The sequence below is a fragment of the Phoenix dactylifera genome, chromosome 15 (assembly GCF_051530095.1).
Source record: "Phoenix dactylifera cultivar Ajwa chromosome 15, Ajwa_hap1_PhDact_Kaust_v1.1, whole genome shotgun sequence".
NCBI lineage: Eukaryota > Viridiplantae > Streptophyta > Magnoliopsida > Arecales > Arecaceae > Phoenix > Phoenix dactylifera.
The window spans coordinates 16933345-16960864 of NC_143204.1; the positions used below are offsets into that span (position 1 = coordinate 16933345).

The window sequence follows — 27520 nt, forward strand, 5'->3', positions numbered from 1 at the left end:
GCTTGTATCTCCCATTGCAGCACCGTTGGAAAGCAGCTGGTACAGTGGAGAGGATCGGCAATGGCTAAGGGTGCGCACATTTCAATTCGGATGGGTTTAAGGTAATTCCTGGAACTGAAGCAAATTAAATCAGTTTTCTAAAACCAAAATTGAGACCAAACCGGCCTGCTAAAAAAATTGATTCAAACCGACCAGAAAAATTCAGCTCTATTTAATTCGGTTTATAGGGTTGATGTTCGATGAGTTGGACCACATGAGCAGGGGCTAGATTTAAATATAAAAAGTTTATTTTATATAGAGTTGATGTCCGATAGGCTAGACTGCGTCTAAACATATTGAAAAATTAAAAAAATTAAAATACATATGTATATATACATATATATGGGTTGGGTCTAAGGCTAAAAACAGATCGGATATGAATTAGATATTGATATATCCATATTTGTATTCATGTTTTGTAACCAATATGGATACAAATATAGATATTAAATGGATATCAAATTAATATCCACATTTATTCTAAACAGATATGGATACGAATCGGATATTAAGCATATCTATATTTGTTCAAAATGGATATGGATACTAATCGGATATTAAACATATCCATATTTTTTTATCCGAATATAGATATAAATCGGATACTTTTTGAGATATTAATCAAATTTGAGCAAAATTCAATGATAGAAACCAATAATAAAAACAAGATCATAAAAGAAAGATTCAATTAAACAAATATAAGTTTAATAAGCATTTATCAATAATAAAGACTAACAATTTCTGGGGTATTTATGGTATTATGTGGTCGGTGATCTTGGATCCCCATACTATACCAAACAAGTTACTCATGGATATCCAAAAATTTTTAATCATTGGACCATGGTCTACCAAACACATTGATCTTAGATCACTGAGAATCAAATCATCCCAGCATTTGGATCACCGGAGATCTTAGATCATCATGATGATCCTGTTAGGGTTACCAAATGCGCCCCTAAGGTACGTTGACGGGGTTGTGGGGACAACGTTATGGGATTTATAATGGATGTGAGAGCCCACAATTTGGATGGCATTGCAGAGGGTCCTGCCGGCAGGTGAAAGGGACAAATAAAGTCGCGATCCCTGTCGGCAGGTGAGAGGGACAAGGTAATTATGAAGCGGCATGGTAAATGTTTCTAGCAGGTTTACTATTTTATCATACTTTTTTTTAACATTAATCTTAAAAATAGAAGTTCAGAAATTGAAAATTTCTTACTAATAGAGTTGTGAGTGCCATAATTAAAAAAAATTAATCGCAGCGACATTTCTTTTTTAAAATTTTAAAATATATTTTTTATGATATATCTAAAATAGACAGATGATACACATTAAGTAAATTAGTTATCTAGCAACTCAATGCATACTTTTACGTAAATCGATACGTAATTTTCAGAACATAACGTTCACCGATACACAACACACAATTAGATGATAGATACGTAGAAAATTAGTTATATAGCAAATTAGCAACCCAATACAAACCTTCGAGCAAATTAATATGCAGTTTTCAAAACATCATGTTCACCAATACACACTATATGATTAGATAATATACACAAAAGTAATCTAATACACACCTTTAAGCAAATCAATACATAATTTTCAGAACATACATTTTATCAGTATAAATTATATGACTAGATGATACACACAAAGTAAATTAAGTCCAATACATATCTCAAGATAAATCAATAAGTAGTTTCTAAAATATGGTATTCATTAGTATCGGTACACAGTACATAGCTTTCTAACTCTGTCTAATAAATTACATATATATTATTTTATAAATTTAATAAATTTTTAGATATAATAATTTTGTAAAAAATATATTTATAGGAGAAGAAAGGGACTTAAAGTAGGAAAAAAACTTTAGGAACAAACGAACAAAAAGACAGCTCGAACTACCGCTATGAGAAGAGCATGAGAAGAAATATGGTAAAATATATCCACTTCATATTTTCTTTTCTGGTCCCCGCCCCATTGGATTTTTTTCTCCTTCCCGATGTGCTTGTGGGGCAACACGTTTTTAAGCACGGTTGAGCTTGAGCTAAACTCGGATTCGTGTCTTGTACCGGTCGCGGGTTGTATCCTTTTCGCCGAAGTATGATTGACTTTCGAGGGACATGAACCATTAGATCGCACCCAGCACAGATTGCAAAGCACTCAAATCCTTCGTCCACGACGAAGATTTGCGCGATCGAACGGTGGATTCGTGCTAAGGAATATGAATCCTTCTATCGCACAATAGATACAACCCTTGTCCCAATTCATTTGGAAGGTAGATATCGTACCAGCGTCGGTGGATTCCAGCAGGGGAGCTCAGAAAGGCTTGGTTTTGGCGGCCGTCAATGAAAGTAGATATTTACTGGCTTTCCCTGGTCCTCGACTCTGGACTCGCTGGTCTGAAAGGAGCCAAGCAATTCCAACCCTGCTCCCATGGCCACCCTTCCGTCTCTCTCCAGCTCCATTAACTCGGTCCAACTAGACTCGAAACGAAAAGAGGATGGAGAGGAGCAAACTGCAAAACCTTCCCAAGAATTCGACGATCTCATCTCCACCCTCCCACTAGATGAAGGATTGGTTCCCATGCGCCTCCGCCAATACCAAGGCGTCTGGATCCCTGAGCACTTCCTCAGGGGCATCATCGCCGTCCGGCAGCGCTTCACGGCCCGCCCTGATGACCTCCTCCTCCTGAGCTACCCCAAGTCCGGCACCACCTGGCTAAAAGCCCTGGCCTTCGCCATCCGGACTCGGACGCAGCACTCTTTGGCTCGCCACCCTCTCCTTAGCCTCAATCCCCATCAGTGCGTGGAGTCACTGGACAGACTCTTCTTTTTGGGTAAACTTTCCTCAGTGGAACCCCAGCCCTCTCCTCGGATTTTCAGCTCCCACGCGCCTTACTCTCTGCTGTCGGAGTCGATCAAGGGCTCCGGCTGCCGGATCATATACGTTTGCCGGGACCCCAAGGACGTGTTCGTCTCCCGGTGGCATTTCAATGCGAAGTTAGGCTCAAAGACGGACAAGGAGCCGATTCCATTGGCAAGGGCCTTCGAGATGTTCTGCGAGGGCGTTTGCCCGTTTGGGCTGATATGGGAGCACGCTCTCGGGTACTGGAAGGAGAGCTTGGGAAGGCCCGACAAGGTGCTGTTCTTGAAGTATGAGGAGCTGATGGAAAAGCCGGTGGCAAATGTGAAAAGAATGGCGGAGTTCATCGGGTGCCCATTCTCCCCGGAGGAAGAGAAGCAAGGGGTGGTGGAGGAGCTCGTAAGGCTGTGTAGCTTTGAGAACCTCAGCAACCTGGAGATAAATGCTACTGGCGTAATTAACGCAAAAGCCCCGACAGCCCCTCCAACATTTGCGTCTTTCTTCAGGAAAGGAAAGATAGGGGATTGGAGGAACCTTCTGAGTCCGAAGATGGCACAGAGGCTGGACGAGATCACCCAAGAGAGGCTGAAGGGATCCGGTCTGACCCTTGGGAGAACCTGCTTGGAAGCTGCTACATTAATGGACGAGAATCCGGTTCATCAGGTGTAACATTCTTTCCTGAGAATGATATCGTGAATTAAATGTGCTTTCAGAGTGTGATTTACCTTCTTATTTCCTTTTCTAAATAAATTTGGGGGAAGCTATTGTTTCCTCTGCTTGCGTCAAACAAAAAAAAAAGTGTGATTTAACTCTCTTTACAAACTTTTATTGTCCCATGAGTTGTTTTTAAGTAATAAAAATTTAGTCCAATGATATATGTATGTACATCGCACAGAGAAGGCAGCACAAATATAAACACCACTGTAGCTTGAATCATTTCGAGGAGCAACTCTTGCAGATATCGTGTTTATTGTAAACGCTATGAGATGAAGCCCTACTTTTTTTTCCGCTTCCTAGTTTTTTTATTTATAATATAGATAAAAATTAATCAAATGGCTTATAATCTGGTGAGATATTGTGTGTGTGTGTGTGTGTTGTTGGAAATCCATGTACAGACAGATAATCCCATATTAGATAGTAAGAAAATGTTCAGGGATTGATATATTAGTTGGGTACAAAATTTAATGATTTAAGCTTGTGGATCAACTTGAATTCCCAACATGTATGGGTATACATATGTGCGAGAGCAAGAATATTATATAACCAAATTAATTTGGATGGGTTTATCTGGGAGGAAAAGTCTAGTTTAGTTTGCCAGCTTTTTATTGCATTTTTCGATTTCTGTGTACACTACTTTGTCACTGTGATAGCTGCCAACGCACGCCCCTGTGCAGGGTTCGGCTGCAAGCGTTTCAATTCCAAGTGGCTCGATTTATTGTCTCTTGTGTGTGAATGATTGGAAAAGGACCACGTTATTATAGTAAAAAAAAAAAAGGACTACGTTATCAATTCTGTGTTTGTGAGGAGGAAAGTGGCTCAATAAATTTTCACGCGTGTATGAGTGATTCTAAAGAAACTCTCTTATCTTGCTGATGCGAAACCTATCCAAAATATTGGGTTTTGAGAACGAAATATCTAATAAATTATTCCCTGCCACGGAAGGCTGAGGTTCAGGGTGGTCTCGAGCACAACAAAATATCTGATAAATTATTCTATGCCACGGAAGACTGAGATTGAGAGTCTTGTCGAGCACGAACTTATCCGCGGCATCATGAAACTTTTATTTTAAAATTATAGGGGCCAGAAAATCATCATTCTCATGCTTCCTTAGAAGGCTAGTGTTGCTTTATAGTTTGGATGTATATGTGCTCCTTGAAACGCAGCTGTCCAAAAGGAGCCTCCTCAGGGCTAAGCGTCGCTTTTCACCTTCTTGGAGATTCTATGCATTTGAGTTCAGAGGTTTGTTGGATGGTATCCTTGTAATGTGGAGAATAGGATTTGCAAATTATAAATGTATTTCATAATTGCAATCAACAAATTATTATGATGATTTCTGAATGCAATGGAGATTCGTGGCTTTTATCGATTGTCTATGCTAGCACTGATATAGAGAGCGCCAAGGATTGTGGAGTGAGGTGACCAGCCTGATCCAACAGGGCATCCCTACCATGGTGGCGGGCGACTTTAATTGTGTCGATGGGGCCCAGGGGAAGAGGAGGGAAAGGCGAATTTTCACTACTAAGACCGAGGTCAGGGAGTTTCAAGATTTTATAGCCACCAACGGTCTGACTGATTTGGGATTCATTGGTCCAAGATAAACTTGGTGCAACAACGCCAGGGCCAGACTTGAGTATGGGAGAGGATTGATCGGGCCTTCTCTATAGCTAGGTGAATCCAGTGGTTTCTGGATTATCAGGTGCGTCATCTGTCTTGCATTGCTTCGGATCACTGACTAGTTTTGGTTAGCACTGAGTCTTCCTCTTCTTATTGCCCCCCTTCCGCTTTGAGAATATATGGCTCTCTTATCCTCAGTCTTGGACATTGTGTGAGGTATCTAACGCACGACGGTCCAAGGTGACATGATGTACCGCATTACCCAAAAGCTAAAGTTAACTAAACGTTGCCTGCGAATGTGGAATAGGGAGGAGGTGGAGAACATCTTTAGGAGATTGGAGGAGATAGAGACCTCTATTGCACACCTTCAATTTGTAGAGAAATAGAATGGAGGTCTTTCCTAGGTGGAGTTGCATGAGCTTAGGTCAAAGTTGGCAATACACTATTCTCTCCTACACCAATAGGAGACCCTCTGATAGCAGAAGTCTAGAGTACAGTGGATCATGGGCAGCGATCGAAACACCAGAATTTTTTTCACCAATCTATTATCATCGGAGATAGAGGAACCTAATCAGGAGGTTGAGGAAAAGTAACGGTCGGATGCTAGAGGATGATGATGCCTTTAGCCGAGAGCTTATGCAGTTCTTCAAGTCGAGGTGGACGACACAGTATGGATCTAGTGAGCAGTCGTTTGGGCCATCACCTCCAAGGAGGGTCTCTACTTTGGAGAGCACTACCCTCACCAGTCTGGTTGAAGCCAGGAGATCCAGGAGGCCTTATGGTCACTAGTAGATGACAAGACACCTGGCCGGATGGATTTTCCCCTTCTTTTCTAGGAGGTACTAGACTATTCTATGGTACGAGATTGTAGCAGTCATCCATCAGTTCTTCAATACCTGTTTGATGCCCAAATCCTAGAGGAGGACTTTTGTTACCCTCATCCTGAAGAGACAAGATGCTTCGGAGCTGGGCCATTATGGACCAATTAGCTTATGCACCACTTTATACAGGATTATTGAGAAGATTTTGGCGATCAGATTAAGGAATATTATACCTTGCCTTACTATCTAGAGCAAGGAGCCTTTGTGGGAGGCCGGAGTATCTCGGACAATGTTCTGACTACTTAAGATTTTATGTATGATCTTCAATGGGCATTATGTCGGCGCAGCTTAATGGCAATCAAGCTGGACATGGAGCTGAACTTGGATTAAGTGGATCATGAGTTGTGCACGAGTTACATCCTTTGCTATTCTGGTGAATGGTAAGTCGACGGCTTTTTTTGAATCCACTGTGGGTATATGACAAAGTTGTCCCCTTTTGCCCTACATGTTTATTATTTGTATTGACACCATGTCCAGTGCCCTATGGGCTGCCTCCCTAGCGCTGGTTCTTGAGGCCTATAGGCTTGCCCCTAGTCCAGACAACTGTATGCTACTTGCCCATGCCACTAAATGGAACACCCACATTATTCGGAGGATTATGGAGGACTATTATGTAGCGTCGGGGTAGAAATTCAACCTCACCAAATTTGTGGTATGCTTTAGCCCTAGGACGAAGTCCCAACTCAGACTGTACATTAAGGAGTCCTAGGGAGTGGGTGAGCAGGAGGATGGCTGGAGATATCTCGGGGTACCTATATCAAGGAGACGACTGTAGAGGGCAGATGCAGTAGTATAGAGTAGAACATCCAGCAGAAGCTTGAGGGTTGGCAGTCGAAAGTACTATCGATGATGGATGGAGTCACCCTAGTGAGAGTTGTCTTAATTTCCATACTGATTTGCATGATGCCCAATGCTATCATTCCTCAGGCCCTATTGATGAGATTGGATTTCAAAAATTTTCTCTGGGGGAGGCATGGGGGCGGGGGAGGTGTGCACTTGGTGGTATGGGAGATCGTTTGTCAGCCTCTATATAGTGGGAGATTGGGTATCCAATTGCTCTTGATGAGAAGGGAGGCCTTAGCAGCCAGACATATGGTGAGGTACTTACTCGAACCGAAGGGATTGCAGAGCTCCATGATGAGGGCCAAGTATGGCTTGCAAACTACAATGGTAGAGTTCCAAGCCGGTTGACATTGTTTTTCCATTTGGAGGGAGATGTGTGCTCAAGCACCATGGGTACTCTCCAACATCAGATGGTCGCTTAGAGATGGGAGATCCATAGATGTGATGGATGATGTTTGGATGTCAGAATGGCTGATGCTAGTCTGACCTACTATGGTTGATCCACAGCATGCAAAGGGCTTAAGGTCTGTGATCTGCTTCTCCTTGGGGAGAGAAGATGGGATGTTGGGACTATCCAGCAAATCTTTGGGGGCCAGCTGGCGAAGAGAATCCTTGCGTGTCAATTCCCAGGTGAGGAGTCCCTGATGGGAGGATTTGGAGATTGACTTGTAGATCAAAGGTCAGAGCCAGTGATCTCTGTAATTTATACAGAGTGGAGTCCTCGCAGAGGATGGAAGATGATTGAATCTTGATGCTTCGCATTCATCCCCGAATGGCCTTATTCCTCTGGAAGGTAGCACGGAAGTATCTCCCAACCAAGGGTGTTTTGGGCGGCAGAGGTTTGAGGATTCCTTTAGCCTATGATACATGTTCGGAGAGGTGGAGATGGTGGAACATATTTTATTTGACTGCCCAAGTGCGAGGGAGGTCTGGGGAATGTTGGGAGTTACCTGGAGCTTCATGTAGAACACAAGTTCCATTGAGGCTTTCCTCAATTATTTGAAAGGAATCATGATGAGAGCTCTACTATCCTTGGGAGTCAGAACTGTCTATCTTGCATACCAAATCTGGCTTGAGAGAAATGCTCGAGTATTTGAGAATAGAAGGCAGCAGTCGAGGGTTATTATTGAGAGGGCTCTACTTCAGGCTACTGAGATCTTACAATATATTGCCGCCGAAGATATCATGAAGGCGAGGAACATCTGGGACTCCCATTCAGCTCTTGCAACATTCCAGATGATTTTCATCTACTGAGAGTACCCACTCCCGAGCTTTATTAAAGTTAACTTCGATGGTACTGTATCGAGTGGCGAAAGTAGAGGCAGAGCCAACTTTGTGATCAGAGGACCCGACTCTAGATTAGTGGCGACCGAAGGTTCCTGCTTTTTGATATATCCATGACCGATGCGGAGCTGAGGGCTGAATGGAAAGATATCACCTATGCTAGGCACACCTTGGGGGCGGAATGCGTTTATTTGGAAGGAGACTCTGCCACTGTTATTGGATGGATATAGAGTCGAGGCAGGAAGGACTATGGTTATCCACTACTGTAGGACATCCTTAGGCTGATGAGGGATTGCACAGCGTTCAGCATTCCAAGTAGTCCATGTGTACAGGGAGTAAATAAGGCAGCCGATTGGGTTGCATTCTTTGTTGCGCAGCATTCTGGCAGCATTTTTTGGAAGAGCTATGGGACCATTCCTCCACTCTTAGGCCACATCTTACTGATGTTATTGGATGTGTCAATACCAAAAGTATATGATCTATCCGCCATATAAAAAATAAATAAATAAACAAATTATTTCATTAGATTTGAATTTCAAAACTAGGCCAGAAGTTTTACTGGTTTGGTTTTGGATTTAGACTGATCCAAACCCGAAAATTTAAAATCCAACCTAACACTAACACACAAAAACACGCACACACAAAATATCTAATTTCTACGCAGATATGATATCTGACCTTTACAAGGTGTAATATTTGATAAGGTTTCAATTGGATTTATGTTTGAGTTTAGATTTATAACTATATATCTTAGATCTAGCTTTGTGTGCGACGAAACGTGACCTTTACGAGGTGTAACATTTGATAGGGTTTCAATTGGATTTATGCTTGAGTTTAGATTTTATAACTATATATCTTAGATCTAGCTTTGGGTGTGACGAAACATGACCTTTACGAGGTGTAATATTTGACAGGTTACCGGCCACTGAGAAGTGTTGTAAATCCAGCTCATACCGTGATGCGCCCGGATATCTCATATTTTTAGAACCGAATTGCCGACTTTGACTTCAGAGTTCCAAACAAATCGTACAACCGTTTCAAAGGAGCCCAGCTCTTTCTGGTTGGAGAAATTATTACTTAAAAATCTGCCCATCCAACCAGAAAACAACATATATAATAATAATTTTTATATATAATAATAATAATAGTACTTTTATTAATAATTAATAATGGATCTAATTTAATTAATAATTCTTCATTTCGTTGACGGAAGAGATTCAATCCGGCCATCACAACTTCTCTTGTAATCCACATTGATCCATGACCATAATAAAATGGCGTTTATGCCATGCAAGCGCAATCCACCGCCCCAATCCATGATGGATGATCATGCATAATTTTAAAGATAGTAAGAGAAGGCACAAGAAATATTTCCATTATTTTAAATAATAATATTATAAGGTTCGACGTCCAGTTCCAATCTGGATATAAAAGTGCTGTTCAATCGTCGAAAGTTAGAGATGCAGTCTAGACTGCGGGCTCTCCCCTTTCTGACTGGACTGACTCGGGGAAGGGTAAATTTGAATCATTGCAAGGGCTGTTATAATATATTTTTTTAGTATTATAGTGGAATGTTGACTTTTATTTTAACTTAGTACCTTTTCCTGCATAAAGTACTAGTTGTTTCTTAAAAATCAATTTTATTAATCTCTCTCCTAAAAACAATATATGGTTAAAAAAAATACTTTTATCCAATAAAAAGTGAATGAAAAATAACACCACTGTTTATTGTCTGGTATAACACCATTAATTATAACAACCATTGCAGCAGCTGTTATATTCATATTAAAAATTTGAAATGCTATCTTTGATACAAATTACTGGTATTGTGCTATAATCATTATATGGTTAATAGAGGTTTTCCTGAGGTTATGCTATACTGGTATAATGGGAGCCTCTTGCATTTTCCATGTAGTATATCCTGTAATGGTTTAGGTTATGTTTTGATATAGAATGGGAAGGTATAGCTTATGCTTATAGGTGGTTAAAGTTATATGAGAAGAACTATTCCATAATAATCTGGAACCAATCATGGTGGTTTTTGCTCTAAAAATTCGGAGACATTATCTCTATAAGAAATTGTGTGAGATTTTTACAAATCACAAGAATCTAAAATATGTCTTCACTCAAATGTATAATTTAAAACAGAAAAATAGTTGGAGCTGTTAAAAGATTATGATCTAACTAGAGAATTGTCGTGGCAGATATATTAAGCAAGGAATTCTCAAGTGATTTAGCAGCTCTAATCACTTCTCTAGAGATGGTTATATCATCTAGACAAAAGTGGACGAAGCTTAGGCATCAAGTGTAGTATTGTTTTCATAGGCGAGTAAGAAGCAAGCGAGAGTGCAGGCTTGCCTCGAAGGCAAGCTAGGAGCGATCTATCGATTTTTTGTATTCTTGACTGATTCAATTGATAATGTTTGAATTGGTACAAGTTGGCTGAGAAAGAACTCGCTTCGCTGAAGTGGCTTCGACTCACCTGGATCAAGCCATTTTAGGCTTTTTATTCTAAAATTAAGTTGCGGGTCAAACTAAATCTTTAAAGTGGGTTCTCCTGAACCGAACTAAGCTCAGATATATATCTACAGAAAGCCAAACAGGCCTTAACTCAGATGGCTATGAATTTTTTTGACAGGCTCCCTCTTGTACTCACATTGCCAAGAAGCGAGGAGGGCATATAATCTATTTTAGAAAAGGGCCAGCAGTGTTGGTTCCCCTGTTCCGAGTGTTGTGATCAGCAACTGATCATGGAGTAGGGGGGGAAGTTGGACCCAATTTGTTTGGCCGATTTAATCTCCTCGTTTGACGTTTGTTGCAACGTAGCAAAACAAGTTTCCTTTCCAATACAGAGCAGAGGAACCCAATACAAAACTTCAACAGAACCACCAGCTTGTAATAGAACAAAATTCTTATCTATACTCCACGCGATATTATGCCCCTCACCAACACTCCCAGTTCTCCTATTTGATGAAGATAAATATCTGAGGCAGGGGATTACCATCCAGCCATCAGAAATCAAGATAAAAACTAAGAAAACTTCAAAGAATAAGGCAGTATAGGTTCCTCTACAGCTTCAGGTAGCTTCACCAAACTAGAGGCCTCCAAACACCTCCAAACTGGAAATCAAAAGCCATCAAACTCTAAACAGCAATAAAAAACCCACCTCATATTTCATTAAGAAAATGTAATGAGAACACAGCTGGACGTAGATAACCTGAGCAGAAACATAACCAAATTCATATTAATTACTATCAGCTTGACCTCCATCCAAACAGAGATTCCAGCAATACATTTATAAACCAGTTTCCATCGGGATCGAACTTCTGGTGCACCATCAGCGATCTCTCTTTTCTCATGTGATGGTGGTGGTTTGGATGGCGACACCACTGAGGGTCAGACCGGATCCCTGAAGCTTTTCGTCCATGACCCTGTCCAATCTCAGGGCCATCTCCGGGCTCAACTGATTCCTCCAATCCCCCACCTTCCCCTTCCTAAAGTAACAGGAGTTCGGTATCCTGAAGAACGAGGCTTGGTCACCACTCTTGTTCACCTCTAGTTTGCTCAGCTTGTCAAAGCTACACAGCCTTATAATCTCCTCCGCCACCCCTTCTTTCTCCTCCTCTGAGGAGAAGGGACATCCCATAAACTCCGCCAACCTTTTCGCGTTCGCCACCGGCTCCTCCATCACCTCCTCATACTTCAAGAACAACACCTTCTCAGGCCTTCTCAGGCTCTCCCTCCAGTACTCCAGAGCATGGTCCCAGTTCGGCCCCCAGGGAGAGTTCCCTCAGCAAACCATTTCGCAGGCCGTGGCGAACGACAGGGATTCAGTCGTCGGCATCATCTCCCACGTCGTCTTCTTGCTGCGATGCCACGACGAGGTGAAGTGCCACGCGGAGACCACCCTGTCTTTGGGGTCCCGGCAAACATATATAATTCGGCAGTCGGATGCTCCGATCGAGTCCGGTAGCACAGAGTAGGGCATGTGGGTGTTAAGGAGCCGAGGGGAAGGGAGGGCTTCGACCTTGGAAGCTTGGCCGATGGCGAAGAGCTCCTCCAAGAGGTGGACGCAGTTGTGGGGGTTGAGGCTGAGGAGAGGGTGGTGAGCGAAGGAGTATTGGCTTCGAGTCATGGTGGCGAAGATGAGTGCTTTGAGCCAGGTGGTGCCGGACTTGGGCAAGGTGGCCAGGAGGAGATCGGTGGGACGAGGCTTGAAGTGGTCTTGGATGGCCAAGAGGCCCCGGAGATGGACCTGATCAGGAATCCAAAAGCCTTTGTATTTTCGAAGGGAGACTGGTTGCCAGCCTTGCTCTGGTGGAAGGGTAGAGATGAGGTCATTATACTCTTGTACAAGCTTTGGAGTTGGATCCTTTGCCCTCTCTTCTGAAGAATGTGACGATAGGGAGCCACTGGATTGAGATGGATCACTGGCCATGAGGGGAAGGAGGAAGCTGTACTACTCAGATCCCTCTCTCTCTCTCTCGCTCGCTCTCGCTCTTTCCCGTGGATACGGTTTGCAAGGGGTTTGAGGAGAAGAGACTTCACCAAAAAAAAAAAGAGAGAGTAGAGACAGATGGTATGACGTTAGCTGCGGGGCTTATCTAAAAGAATGAGAAGGTTGATGCCTCTGTATATATATTTTATATATATTAGCTGTCGTTTCTCTTGAAGCTGGGGACAAGGATAGGTGGCTGGAGAAGCGGAACATGCACCGGGGTCTTCAGCCACTTAATCTTTGTGCCCAGCTCCAAAAGTAAAGACAGCTAATATATAAATATATATTACACTTTATTAGAGCTACTTTTTTACTATTTGTCTTTCCACATTACACTGTATTATTTGACCCTGCCCGTATTATCACTCTCTTCCCCCTTTTGACGCCTCACGAATCTCAACTTCTTTCTCTCGATCATAAGAAATGGACCATGATCACGATCATGATCATCGTAAGGAACTAGATGAAAAACCCCTAATACGAAAGGATGCTTTGCAAGATGATACCTTTCCCTTATCCATAAATATCTTGTGTGTGTGTGTGTACACACATATATAATAGACACTCGCAAGCAAGCTTTTCTATTTAACCATCCAATTAGATTAATTAATGATCAGATTGGAGAAAAGAAAAAATTTATTCAATCAACTCAACTCGAAACTTTGAAAAAATATTTAGAAATATATAAAAAATTAGTAAAAGTAGAATTGCACCACCTTTGTTTTTGTTGATGATCACAAAACTAAGGTACATAGCTGGTGAGGTTTGTCCTTGCATAATTCGATTTGGATTCCTCTAACAGTTTGAATAAGACCATTTTTTTAAAATACATACAACTAGTATAAATATATGAAAAAACTAAAATTATATAGAACGTAGATTTTGACTCCAACATCAATTTTGCCTTCTATCGCTCTACCGAATTTTTCTAGATTGGAAGATACATCCGATCATAATCTTTTTCAAAAATAAAATTTTAAGTTTGATTGATTTGTTTCAGAGCCCAAATGATAGAATTTAGGCCTGGTCATTAGAGGTGCGACCTCTCATAGAGGATGCTACATTCTAGATCTCAAAAAGTTATTCGATTTGGAAAAAAAATCATCTCAATTGGATGCCGTATAATCAAGTTATTATCTCCAAATGTTTGACACGTCATTTGGCTTTCCAATAGGGCGGAACTCGCTTTTGGATTATATTCAGTCCTATCCATAGTAACCAAAGTAGTCTACATCGAGTTTAATGATCCTTCTAAATCAATTAAACTCTACAGATATATTTGAAAACCTTTTAGATATCTCACATAGAGTGTTCAACCATGACCATTCAAGCCACTTCCTTATCTCTGTTTCCTTTCATCACAAATCCCCTCCTTAACCTTCCATCTAACTCATCTCTCTTCAATGCGTCAAATTCCTATCCACCACGACCATCAACAAATCCATCCTATTCAAGTGAAAGAGGTTATGAATTGGATCTGTGAGGACAAATGGTATTAGAAGTCCTGAATTATGATAAATGGTATTAAAATAAACTCGTTCCATAATTTATGTGGACTGCGGAACACTGCAGCACAGGTTCATGGAGGCTGACCATGGGCCTATTGTGGTGGAGACATTGCAGCATGGATTCATGGAGGCTGACTAGGAGCCTATCATGATACTTGTGATTATATTTGAATGGATTTGAACCTTTAGCCTCACGAGGACGTCAGGAGTTGAACAGGAAAGCATGTGAGGATCCATGTGGGCGTGTGTTTAGTCCCAAATCGATTATTCGCCGAGGAGATTTGAGTACTTATACAGGACTAAGGAACTCAAAAAAATACATTTCGATTAGCCATTTTGGATAAGGTCCTAGGTTGTGATGGGATCATAGCTCATTGATAGCATCCTTCTCTTGGATGATTTTCTTTGAATTTGTTAAATTAATCCCTCTTCTCTCTCTCTCTCTCTCTCTCTCTCTCTCTCTCTCTCTCTCTCACACACACACACACACACACACACACACACACACACACACACGCACACATACTCATCAAGATTCAGAGCCTATTAGAGAGGGACTCAGCAAGTTGGGCTAAACTAGTTGGCAAGATTTTGTCCAGTATTATTTTCCAAAAAAATTATTTAAGTAATTCTAATAGGTGGCACTTTCACCGTTAACACTCAAAAAACAGGCGAGAGATCTCACAACATGGCACCTCATATAGTTCCCTCCGAGAGATCTTTCTTTAGGATAAAGATGTGGAGATATAGTTTTATGTTTGTTTATAGATTTTTCAGAGATTAGAAAGAGGCCTTTGTAATCTCATATTTGCTTTGCTAAGAAAAGATTGCTACTTTTCTTCCTTCTTATTGTTCTCGCTACTTGTATTTCTTCTCCTAGCTATTTGTATTAGTTAATCCTAGCAAATTTGCTGACTAGAACCGGGTAGATGTTTAAACTGTGTAGATGTGACTAAGATTGTACAAGAGACTTGATCCAGGACTAAGACGCATGACCCATGTCAGATTCCAAGACAGTTTAATATGGGTGGACTCAGCCGAAGCCTTATTTGGGGATAGTTCGACGGAAATGGGCACAAATTGGTTCAGCTTCGAAGTTATTTGATCTGCAATGAGCTTCAGCCCCTTTTGTAGCTCGCATACCCACAAACTCATCCATGGAAGTTTTGTAACAGGTTGGACTAGCCTTTCCTAACAGCAGTCTTAGAACTGGCGTCAACATGCAATTGCATGAGTATTTCTTGTTGTCCAAATTGTGCACAAATAAGGCTCAATCCTCTTCATCCAAGCCCCTTCTCTTCTACAAAAAAAAAAAAAAACAATAAGATAAGATAAAATAAAATAATTATATGGTGCCCAAAATCAGACCAGCCAATCAGCTCCTCATTGGACTCAACTCTAGAGCTCAACTCCAATGGACCATGAATTCGTCATCTATAAAAAGAGCTAAGGCCCCAGGTATGACCACGATGTTACGAGCGCTCTATTTCTTTTTCCTCTTCATCCTATTAAATATCCTGCTCTTCAAAGCTCTGTTTGATTTAAGCATCGGAGGTCCCTCAATTAGATGAGCTCCATCGACCTTTTCTTCTTCTTTTTTTGGTATGCAGATCGATGATTCGTCCTCCACGGTAGCAGATTGATCCATGCCCTCCTAGTCTCTAGATCATAAGATCGAGTTTTGGCAGCAACAATGCTCATCAAGGTCTCGCATTGTAGATGCTAGCATGAAGTGAATACAACGAAGTTTTGGACAAGGAGGCTGGGATTGTAATTCTTGATGCATGGGATTTCTATCTTGGTTGAACTTATGTATAAGTGTCTTTATACTAGATGGACATTTCAACTTTGTATGAGAGATGGAGCTTTTGCAGGGTGTGGTCGAAGCTGAAAAGTCTTATGTTGAAGGCAATGAAAAACATTTTGAATTTTGCTGCAAACTGGCAGTTGGTGATCAACGGATCATAGCAAGTCAGAGTTCTTCTCGCACTACTGCAAAAGTCTAGTGGGGTTATGGTTTGGAATTAAGCAATCAATATCACATGTTAATCCTGATATCAGTGCATCTATAACATAACTCAGGAAGATCCGGATGAACCAGCTTCCTGTTAATGGAGGAACCATGACAAAAGCTTCTATGTAGACAAGTGAATATCTTTTGATGGAAAGGTCATGATCCACCCAATATTTCATCAGAATAAGGAACTAGAACAAAGACTTGGAAGCCGACTCAGCGACATAAGTGTCGAAATAAGCCAGTTGGGATAGAATGGATATCGTTCAATACTAGGACTTGAAAATATGTAGCTCATGCCTTTTTTTTTTCTCTCTTTGGTTAAAACGAATAGTTTAATTTAATTGAGAATGAATACATCGATAGAAATAAAAAAATAAAATATTTAAGACCTGAAAAGAAAGATCTACTCTGTAAATATATGAAATTTCAAAAGATAGCGACGAAAATCTTATTCGCCAGCAAACCTGCAAAAGTGGATGAAGATTTCATTAACACAAATGAATTAGAAAGCAATCTGATAACCATCATCGAATTTTTTTCTAAACAAATTTGTGAAGCCCTCAATATATATATATATATATATATATATATATATATATAGCATAATTCAGTCCTGCCCAAGCTGCACATAATTTTGCTATTGAAATTGTAGTATCAAAAATCTCTACACCCCCTGCTCGCTCATGGCCTTTCTCATGGCGGATCAAAGGGGGTTACTTTTAAATGCCTCTACTTCAATACCTACTGTTGCAAGTGTTAAATCTTCAAATTGTTCAATGTGAAATTGTGAATCCTTGTGAATAGAGAAGAAAGTAGTTCCTTTTTGGATAGTTTCGTTTCCTTTATATTGTATGTCCCTCTGCTTGCATTTGACGACATGGATCGATGGAAGAAGATTAGAAACGAATGGTAGTAGAAAACGAAAACGAAGAGACGATTTGCACGTACTTTTAATAATTCAATCATTCGCAATTAACGAAGAAACTACGGTCCGAGATCCCAGAATGGGCTCAGCCTAAAAGGTTGGCAGTGGCCGGGTCCATGGAGGCTCATGGATAGTTCAAGTTGGGCCCTGTGCCTTAGATCTAGGGCACTTCGCTAATGGGACGCGTGGGCCCATCTACCAGATGCTCGGCTAAAATTGTTAATGTCTAACTTGAATTTTTTTTTTTTTTTTTATGTTTTTGAGCATTTTTATCTAAACAAGTTTCTCGAAGAAAGGAAAAGAAATAAAGTATCATGGATTCAATTTTAATGCTTCAGCATTGTAGAGAGATGCTACCCTCTTTATTAATCAACTGATTTCGGAAAATTCTTGCATACTTATTTAGATTAAGACTTGTCTTCATGGCATCTAAACATAGCATCAAGGCTTGAGCATAGGACATTAGTGGCCTATTTGGATGCTAGATTAAGCAAAGGAGGTTAAGGGCTTTTTGGATGTTGATTCTAATAAGAGCTAGTTTGGAAAATCCAGCGGGATATAGCTGGATTTCGTATTGGATCATGGATTACGCAACCTATTTAAATAAGGCCTATATCGACCAAATCTCTCTCCAACCCAAATCCTATGGGATGAAAATAAAAACCTCGAAAAAACCTATAAATAGGATATAGACTAAGACCGGAAAGGATCTTTATAAAAAAATGGGCCGAGCACGCTAACAGGTCCAATTTTGCTGGATTTCCCAAACAGGCTCTAAGATTCTTCCGACAAAGCCATTTTATTTGAAACACAACTGAAGCCATGGCAGAAAGAGATCAAGGCTGATAGAGTTTGTAAGTTTCCTAATTTGTCAGGGATAATTAATCACTTCTTCAACGTGATTTGTCTAATCTCTTGGGCATCTTTGAATACTTTCCTTCAATAGTATGAATTTATTGAGGAAATGCCATATTGTGCAAGAGAAGTTTTAGGAGTTTATAGGATGTTGATATGCCTAATCTGAAAAAGATGTAGGTAAGATGAAGGCTTGCTGCTTCACACCCCCCATCCATCCCACTTAACTCATGACCTGCCCTATTCACCTCTAGACATATGGCATGGAACCTATCTTTTGGTAGTGCAGTTGGGCTCCACATCATTATTCTTATGGAAAAATTTAGCTCCTCAATTGACTGAGCTTGATTGATCTTGCGTACAACCACCAGGTCAAGACCCCATCTTTTCTCCAACCAAATAAACCTTAATGAGGGGGGAAAATGAGAAAACTTCATTATCACAAGCCACGCAAAGATTACTAATCCACATGCACCATCTAACTTATCTTATGAACTGCACTAATCACCGATAGCCATTTGGCATGAAAGTTATCTTTCGGTAGTGCAGTCGGGCTCCACATCATTGATCTTATGCTTATCCCTAAAAAATAAGGATGATGGAATCTTGATCTATTAAATTACTTCACAATTGTGATTGAACTTTAAAGACCACTCATATGGACATAAAATAAGGAGGGGCAAATTTGAGACATTTAGGAAAAACCCAATTTGTAAATAAATTAGTTTTTTAGCCCTCGGACCTGATGAGTCACCATTGATTAAAGAAACTCTTAGAAACATAGTCCAACTTCTCTAAGATGATGTTAAGAGTGGGGCAAGCCATAGACTCAAATGAATCCTTCACAATTAACAGTTCAAAAAAGGGAAAAAAACAAACAAAATATACTGAACGAAAAAGTAGATCGAACATCATGTTCAAAATTGACCACTTTTTAACTAAATCTATATTTTAATTCATTCTTATATCTCTATCAATTTATTGTGATGTCCAACTCTAAATATTTTTTACATGATATTATTTCTTTTTTTATATTTAAATAAATTATTGTCATAATTAAATTCACAGGTTGGACATGAGTCTATATATAAGAATCATGTTCCTATGAATTTGTTCTTTTCAAGCTAATTATAAAATAAACCAAGTATAGATGGAAGACTTTTTTTTTTTTTTTGGACCTCAGCTGTCCCACTCGCCCCCTACATACAATATTCATGGATTATGTATTCCAACTTCTATAACAAACCCTCAAGGTACATTATTCATTAATTCTTGAGGACAGTAATCCAAAAACCAAATTGATGGCTATCAAGTCAAAAAATGCAGATGATTTTCCTTCGCCCCATTTTTGAGAGTTATGCACTATTTTTCAAAAATTATCTAAAATAGCATAACTAAGATTTAAACTCAAAAATGTTGTATAGGGTGCAATTGCTCGGTAATATAAAAGTGGCTGGTTACTGCTCAATAGCCGCGACAATGGATTGGATAGTATCTATCTAGATTTATTTTTTTATTTGAATCTATCTGAATAGACATAAATTTGAGCATGCAATTAATGTTCATATTTATATCTCAAAGAAAAATAGATACATAGAAATTATCCGATCCATATTCCAAAATTCTGTTCTATTTATAGTCTATTTAATCATATATAGCGCTAATAAACATTTAAGAATAATAAGTGATCATATAAATATATTGTTGACTTAATTTATCTTTTATTTAGTGATATCTTTGTTTTGGTGGTCATAAAGTTCAATTATTGGCGATTATAAAGTTTAACTATCTAACTAATAGCTTGTTTTTAATATCCAATATGTATTCGAACCATTTAAAATAAATATAGATATAAACTTTTGAATCTGATTAATATTATAATTTGTATCTGAATTTGTCAAATAAAAATAAATAAATGATAGAGATACTAATATTTGACTACACAAATATCTCTCTTGATTTATTTGTGGACATGGAGTGAACTCTTTGAAAGCGGGTAGTCCAAGTGGAGGTGGTTCATGCTTCCTCGCAGCCAATCAAGAAGCCTAGTGGAAGAAGTCTTTTCTTTTTCCCAGCACAAAAAGGTACACCGACGAAGTTTACTTAAAATAAAGAATAATATAATAAAAATAAAAATAGTAATAATAATGATAAATGTACTAAAATGATTATCATAATTTAGGGCCTTATCCAAAATGACAAGCCGAAAGATATTATTTTGGTTTCTTGGCTCTGTATAAATATCTAAATTTATACAATGCAGAGCCATTGTGGGACGTCCTATCTAAGCTAAAGGTTGAAATCCATTCAAATTGAATCTCAAACATCACGATTGACTTGTAATACAGTATCCTTTAGTCTGCATAAGTCATTGACCGGATACGCTATAATATCATTTTTCACAATCCAAAACCTAACCCCAAAAGACTAATCAGAGGACATTACATGGATTTGTTGGCCTTATATAAGTATCCAAATCTACCCAAAGCATAGCCGATGTAGAATTAAGCACATGCCTACATGGATCCTTGCAATGATGGTAGGAATATCTTTGCTTAGTGGAAAATCTGCACCTAGCTTTGCTTAGGAGAAATGTACAATGGAAATTTCCTTTCTCTTTATGACTCCCCAAATCAACCAGCAGGGAAGTGGCGGTATCCCAAAGCTAAAATTTGTTGTTACCTCAAGTCATTAGATCAAATTTTTCTGTTGACCTTTAACTTGATGGTGGTAGAAACCATGAGCTTAAGTTAAGTAGCCATTCACCTGGGACAATCTAAAAATCTAGAAATATATCTAGCTTGTTTAATTAACTCTTCCATCGAATACCATGGACCTCCAAAATTATTTCTACCTTCAAAATTATTTCTACTGCCAGCTTGGTTGAAATTTTGATTTAAAGTGAACTGGTTTTTCAGCACAGAAGGCGGGGTTAAGCTCTGCTGCATAGAGGATAATTTGTCAGGCTGACATCCCAATAACAGAAGCTTCAACATTCCCAAATTCTTTCTCATGATTTCCATCCTCGCACATTGATATATTTTCACCGGCAATTGACAAGCTACCGTGAAGAGAATCTACGAGAAACCGCTGCATTAGCTTAGATATTTTTTCTCCGGAACTTCCTGTAAGCAAAATAATGCGCCGCGGAAGATTTCAAAAAGTAAATAAATTTTGCTAACCTTCGGCCATCGTTGATTAAGCACTTTTTGAGATTAAGCATGCACCCACATGAGAGAAAAGAAAGACTAAGCACCCGAGGAGGAAGAGACCTGCGGAAGAGAGAGAGAGAAGAGATCCAGAGCTTCTAACCTATGCAGGACTTGAGTGCCTTAAGTGATAAATCCACAGACTTATTTATACTGCTAGGTTAGAAACCCGGATTCTTATCCTGATAAGATAAACTCTGAATAACTTCTGATCAGATTGGATTAAGTCACCATTTAAACGAGGTTTAACTTGATGTGGGATAAGCTTGATCAAGTGGACTATATCAAGTCTCCTAAAATCAGAAGACATGATAACACTTCCCCCTGAGGAGGATCTCCAACTGAGACTAAGGAGGGGGCGGGCTCAAACCACTGGTTACCAACTCAATAAGTGGGTGCACATTTAAAAATTTGTAAGTCAATTGCTTTATGGCATACAAAGTTCAGTATATGAGAGCGGAGTCTTTTCAGTGCAACTTTTGCACCGCAGAGTATTGTACCATTATAGATAGCTGCAGCATCAAGATAAATGGCTCTTTTTCATCTCTTACGATATGTTGTGTATCGTGCTGAAAAATGCCCGAATATATTTCGGGCATAATTGAGAGCTGCTCCATCTTGAAGATGGACGACGTAACGGCTATCCATGATGGTATAAAACTCTTCAGACTAAAATCCGCACTCCAGAGGAGGATCCAACAGCTGGAGAGTAGAATGCATGGCCATAAACTTCCAATGTCATCAAACTTTTCGTCAACCTTGGACTGCGGAGGGACCACAAACTTTAACCATTTTTGCCTGCTGGTATGTGTCAAAAGCACAGCCAAAGACATAAAAGCACCGACAGACCACCACCCTCTTAGACTCCCTTCTTTCACTACCTTGCTCATACTTTTCCACTCCTTGTGTGCCCTACTCCTGCTATAGATTGGAGTTGCTGCTGAATGCAAACAACCTCTCCCTGCTTTGACTTCTCTTGGAACCTTCAATGTGCAGCGCTAGCTCTTTCACTTTCCAATGTTCCTCAAGTTTTGGTCAATCATCATGGTGGATGCTTGTCTCGGTCTTGATTTCTATGTGCAACTTGAAAGAGTGGAAGCCAGACTCATTCGTTTTCATATTCTTGAGTTTTATTAAGTCACAGTGTTGTGAACTAATAAAATTACAAACCTTGGCCCAGGCTAATCATAAACTGTGACAAGGCGAACTAACCCGCGCCCAACCTGCACTCAACTGGGGTGCCAAATTTCCCATGTCAAATTCGTCGATGCTACTTAATTCCTTCGCCCAGCTTTATACTGTTGCTGACCTGTGTAGTGACTTCTGTTTTTATTAAAATCCTTTACTGTTGGAAACTGGAATTGATGACTTGTATTTCACCGTGTTAACCAAGGCTAATGCCCACTGGATTCCTTCTTTTATCTGTAATCTTTTACTTCTTAATTCACGGGATTTACTGTCATTTCAAACAATATGTAGTAAATAGCAAAAGGAACGCAGAAACATGTAGCATGCGAGACACCCAACCTCTCTCATGCAGCAGGAGGGAAAATTTTGGACCTTATTTGAGTAGTTATTTTTGAACTACTAAGCAGAGCTGTTGGAAGTAGAGCTTTTTGAAACAGAGCTTTTATAAAATGTTATTTGTTGTTTGGTAACTACATTTCTAAAGTGTCGTGGAATTTTAATGTGTTTGACAAATAAATTGAGAAAGTACTTTTGATATGACAAAATAACCATAAAGAACATTGCATAGTATTATATAATAGACTATAATAACATATAATATGTATTAATACATTAATATATGATATAGTATAATATTACTATAATATAATACAATATTATTCTAATATAGTTAATATAATATTGTATTCTATAGCATAATAAACCTGTCTTTTGATTCCGTTTTGTGGTCTTTAGCCTATCTAGACCCGCATTCTGTCTTGCCCATGAGACCTTTTTCTGAACGTCTCAGCAAGCCATCCCTTGAAACTGAGCCCCTCCTTGACGCCTTTGAGACTTAATTTGATATTATATAACATAACATATCAATGTATTATGATATAATATAATATGATATTATATTTATAATATAATATAATATAATATATTTGATATAAAATATTATAATTATTATCATTATTATTAATATTTTTTTAGTATGATATAAAGAGACATTTTCTGTAATTATATAATTTTATCATGAATATTTTGGTCTAAAAAGAAAAATTGTATAAATCTAAAAGTGCTTCCCGATGCATGCTAAAAGTACTTTTCCAAAGAAGCTCTATTTTGGAGCTTCTCCCAAATAGATATTTTCAGTTTTCTGGCAAGACTAAAATGGCTTTTCGATTTTTTTACCAAATATCCAAATCCATCCAAAAGTACTTTTGGAGGGTCAGAAAGTAGTTTCCGACCCACCAAAAGCTCTATCAAACGAAGCCTAATTAAGCCATGTTTTCAAATGCTTCCCCACGAACAGGCAATGCATCAATGCAATATTGCCCTGGCCAATGAGATCCCTTCCTACCTTTCCCGTTTTCTTGATGTCTTGGAAGTGTTCTCCAATGATACCTCAAAGGTCAGTTTTTAGCTATCCATCCTTATCCATGCCGACTTTTTACCTTAGCTTTGGCATGATTTGCTATCTCGTGAGGGCTAAGCCAACTACCTACACTCATTGTCTTAAAAAAAAAATTGTGAGGGAGACTTATAGCAAGCAACAAAGAGAGTAACACACTCCTTAAAGATTTGAGCAGTTTTCTCAAGCATGCCTACACTAACAGCTCCAAATAAATATTTCTCATTCCCTCCCCTCTATTCACTTGTTTAGAACTAAAAGATGCCAGACGTGAAATGATGGTCTAATTAATTGAACCATCTATTATGATATGAGAGTCTAAGGAAGCATAAATTCCCAACCAAACCAAGCGCTCTCTTTGGTGATCAGGGTGGCCATCTTCTTCAGTCCTTATATCTCTTATCAATGTTGGAGAGTAAATGCTTCTCAACAGGGTGATAAGAGAGTTGCAGTTTGCCATGAGCTCACATTTGCAAGCAACTTGTCAGAGTTTTGGCTGCAATTATTGAGCTTTTCTCAGAAAATGAATTGATGATTTTCCAACAATTCTTTATGTTACATTGCTTCTAAACTTCGAGGTTTGGACACTGTTTATCCCTGAGATAAATTTGATATTTTCATTTTCTTTTCTTTTTTAGGTAGTATAACATATATTTTTAAGAAATGGAAAAAGAGTATATTGTTGTTTCCTCAGTAGCATATATTATCCAATGTATCCAAAACCAACTAAATCAAAATTCCTTGTTTTTCCAACTGAAGTAGATTCAATTCATCATCATAAATTGTAATATTATACAACATATCACCTTTCACTCCCCAATCAGAGAATTCAGAGACCAACCCAACCCCATCATCCAAGGACTACATACTATGTTACACATCTCAGTCCATTGTTACTTTGACAAAATCACCTTACTGTGACTCTAGAAACAGAGGGAGGGGGGGTGAAAAAGTTGACAAGAACCCAAGCAATTAAAAGACAGCAAAAACACTAACATAAACTATAGATCAACATAGTTTTAACATCATATCCTGCCCTGCCTTCCAAGACCAGCTGAAGAAGAGGAGGAATTCCCACCACCACCACCACCACCACCACCACCACCACTCCCCATACTGCCTTTCCCAACCATTGCCATCTGATGGTGATACGCCGATGATGACGGCGGCGACCCATACATCTGCTGGCCCATCATCATCATCATCCCTCCACCACCACCACCACCATATATTCCGACGCCACCGCCGCCGGCGCCGGTGCTAAAGCCGTCGTCATTGCCCCCGATGGCGCCGCTAGTGCTTCCCTCCTTCTGCTGGGACTGGGACGACGAGGAGGTGCCCTTCTCGCCCTCCATCTCCCGGAATTTTTGGAGGTAGACCTTGAGGGGCTCTACGTAGTCCTCGAAGCCGAGGGTGGTCATGGCCCAGAGGAGGTCGTCGCCGTTGACGGTCTTGCGCTTCTCTCGCTGGCACTTGTCGGAGGCCTCGCCGGTGATGAAGCTGATGAACTCGGAGACGCACTCCTGGACCGTCTCCTTGGCGTCCTTGGAGATCTTGGCGTTCGCCGGGAGAGCCTTCTTCATGATCCGGCTCACGTTGGCGATCGGCAGGAACCGGTCCTGCTCCCTGGGGGACAAGAAGTCGCTGCCCCCCGCCGCATTGCTGTTGTTCTGCCCTCCCGAATCGTTATCCGAATCCGCCATCGATCAAGATCCGAACTTTACGCCAAATTCCCACAACCCGGAGCAAATTCGAAGCCGTTCACCAATCTCCGGATCAAAATCTAGGGTTTTCGAGCTCGTTTCTACAGAAAACCAGTTAAGAGTTCATAGGATTCAGAGACGGCGCCTAATTCTGCACGCTAAATGGAGCCGAGAGGATTCGGATATGATTTTAGAATGGAATTAGGTAATAAAATATGTAGAGAAATCGACGGAATTGAGGTCGACCAAGAACATCCAATAGATCTCCGAGAAAAACCCAGAGGTAGAAGGAAGCGGAAACCAGTATCGTTTCCACAGGAATTCTAAGCGACCAGGGTTCCAGAATTCGATCCAGATACAAAGAAAGATGGTCAAGGAACTAGGCTTTTTTTTGGGGGGTGATAAGGAACCATGCTTTCGGTTCTTCCATTTTAACAGCGAGCATGACGAACTAAATAAAAATAATAATAATAAAAGTGTTGGAGTGGGTGGGGGAGGAAGGATTTGTCGTAACCAAAAAGAGAGAAAGAAAGCGATCGAGTGACCTTCTCTGAAACCCTAGGACTCCATGTATTCGGTTAGGGTTTGGCCACGCCGGAGAACGAGGGAGCTCGGACAGGACGCCGGCGTCGGAGATCGCGCGGGGGTTGGGGGCCGGAGGGGAAGCGAGAGAGAGAGAGAGAGAGAGAGAGAGAGAGGAGGGCCGCCGAGGTATCCGGGTCCGTTGGATCGCGGTCCTAATATCTCATCGAAGGCGACACGTGGATAATTAGGGTCCGTTTGTTTATCGATAAGTCTGGGCCAAGTGGGATCGGCTCCACCGTCGATGCGTGGACCGTGCCGCTGATCTCGGTCGTCGGTGAGAGTGGGCCCCACTTTTAAAGTCGGTGGAGGGCGCTTCCGAGTTCTGACTAGACACGGTGTGAGTCTCGCACAGTGTTTAGATATGCATGACCCTTTTGGTTAATGCACGAAAGAAAAAAGAGGCAAAAGATTTGGAAGGTCACGATCTCATCTCATTAAATTTTTTTAATAATATAATTTTGTAATTTTTTTTTTTTGTATTTTTTGTATGTTGTGCTCTTCTTATTTCTTGATGTCGAGCAAAGAGTAAATAATAATGCGTCATAGTCTATGATTATATAGACTCTATTATTATTGTAGTACACCATACATAATCTCGGGTTGTTGCATGATATATGAATGTCTATGATTACATTAGCCCTATCACAATCTCACCATGCTATCTCATACACATTATATAGAGCGCAAGTGGTTCTACCGTCGGAATTTATACAATCATGGTTTACCGTCTAATATATAGATGTTTGTGATTGCAACATTAGACTTTTCTAGCAAACTATAGTTTTCCAGTTCCATCATAAAATGGAGAAGATTCAAACTCTTGTATACAGAACGAATATAGGAAAAGATGGAGTTGGTATTATAAGATAAAGGGAGAGATAGTTCATCTTATTATGAACCAGAGCTTTTGTGTACAGATAAGACAGATAGAGAAAGATGGACTTAGCATTGTAAATAAAGAGAAGGTTATTTCATCTTCTACTCAAAAGTGTTCCTTGACTTTCAAGCCTTTGCTTACCATAATTTTTTAAAACTTCAAGCATTCTAATGATTACTTAAGCAACAAGTTAAGGAGGCAAACTAACACAATAATGGCTGCCGACAATTTTATTATAACATTTCAAGATGCACTAGATTTTCAGCCGCAACCTCCCCAAAAATTAGAAATCATGATTAATGGTGAATTATAACAATTTAAAGGATTTGTACCATGCCGCTGCAAGTTGCATGTCTTTGTTTCATTACATATTTGCAAATGTTAAGAATCTTTCTTACATGTTCTAACAATTACAAGTTTACTAGCTGTAAGAATGCCGATTTAGATAAGATAATCAAAGGGCTAGCAAAAGTGCTGCATTACCCACCAGAGCAAGCAATATTTTAACCAGAG

At 39.9% G+C, this 27520-nt stretch overlaps 2 protein-coding genes and 2 pseudogenes across 3 annotated transcripts; 1 reads left to right on the top strand and 3 right to left on the bottom strand.

Moving 5' to 3' along the window:
- Nucleotides 1-2317: 2317 nt before the first annotated feature.
- LOC103704216 (cytosolic sulfotransferase 8 pseudogene) lies at nt 2318-3774 on the top strand (annotated as a pseudogene). Its single transcript, XR_015973676.1, has one exon. The product of XR_015973676.1 is annotated as a cytosolic sulfotransferase 8 pseudogene (transcript).
- A 7827-nt stretch (nt 3775-11601) lies between these two features.
- On the bottom strand, nt 11602-11934 carry LOC148699899 (flavonol 4'-sulfotransferase-like). Its single transcript, XM_088711423.1, has one exon. The coding sequence runs from the start codon at nt 11932-11934 to the stop codon at nt 11602-11604; it is 333 nt and encodes a 110-aa protein (XP_088567549.1).
- A 102-nt stretch (nt 11935-12036) lies between these two features.
- LOC103704217 (cytosolic sulfotransferase 12 pseudogene) lies at nt 12037-12684 on the bottom strand (annotated as a pseudogene).
- An 11899-nt stretch (nt 12685-24583) lies between these two features.
- Nucleotides 24584-26298, bottom strand: LOC103704218 (nuclear transcription factor Y subunit B-3-like). Its single transcript, XM_008787418.6, has one exon. It carries the CDS (start codon nt 25543-25545, stop codon nt 24868-24870), a length of 678 nt encoding a protein of 225 aa, XP_008785640.3. The 5' UTR covers nt 25546-26298; the 3' UTR covers nt 24584-24867.
- Nucleotides 26299-27520: the final 1222 nt, after the last annotated feature.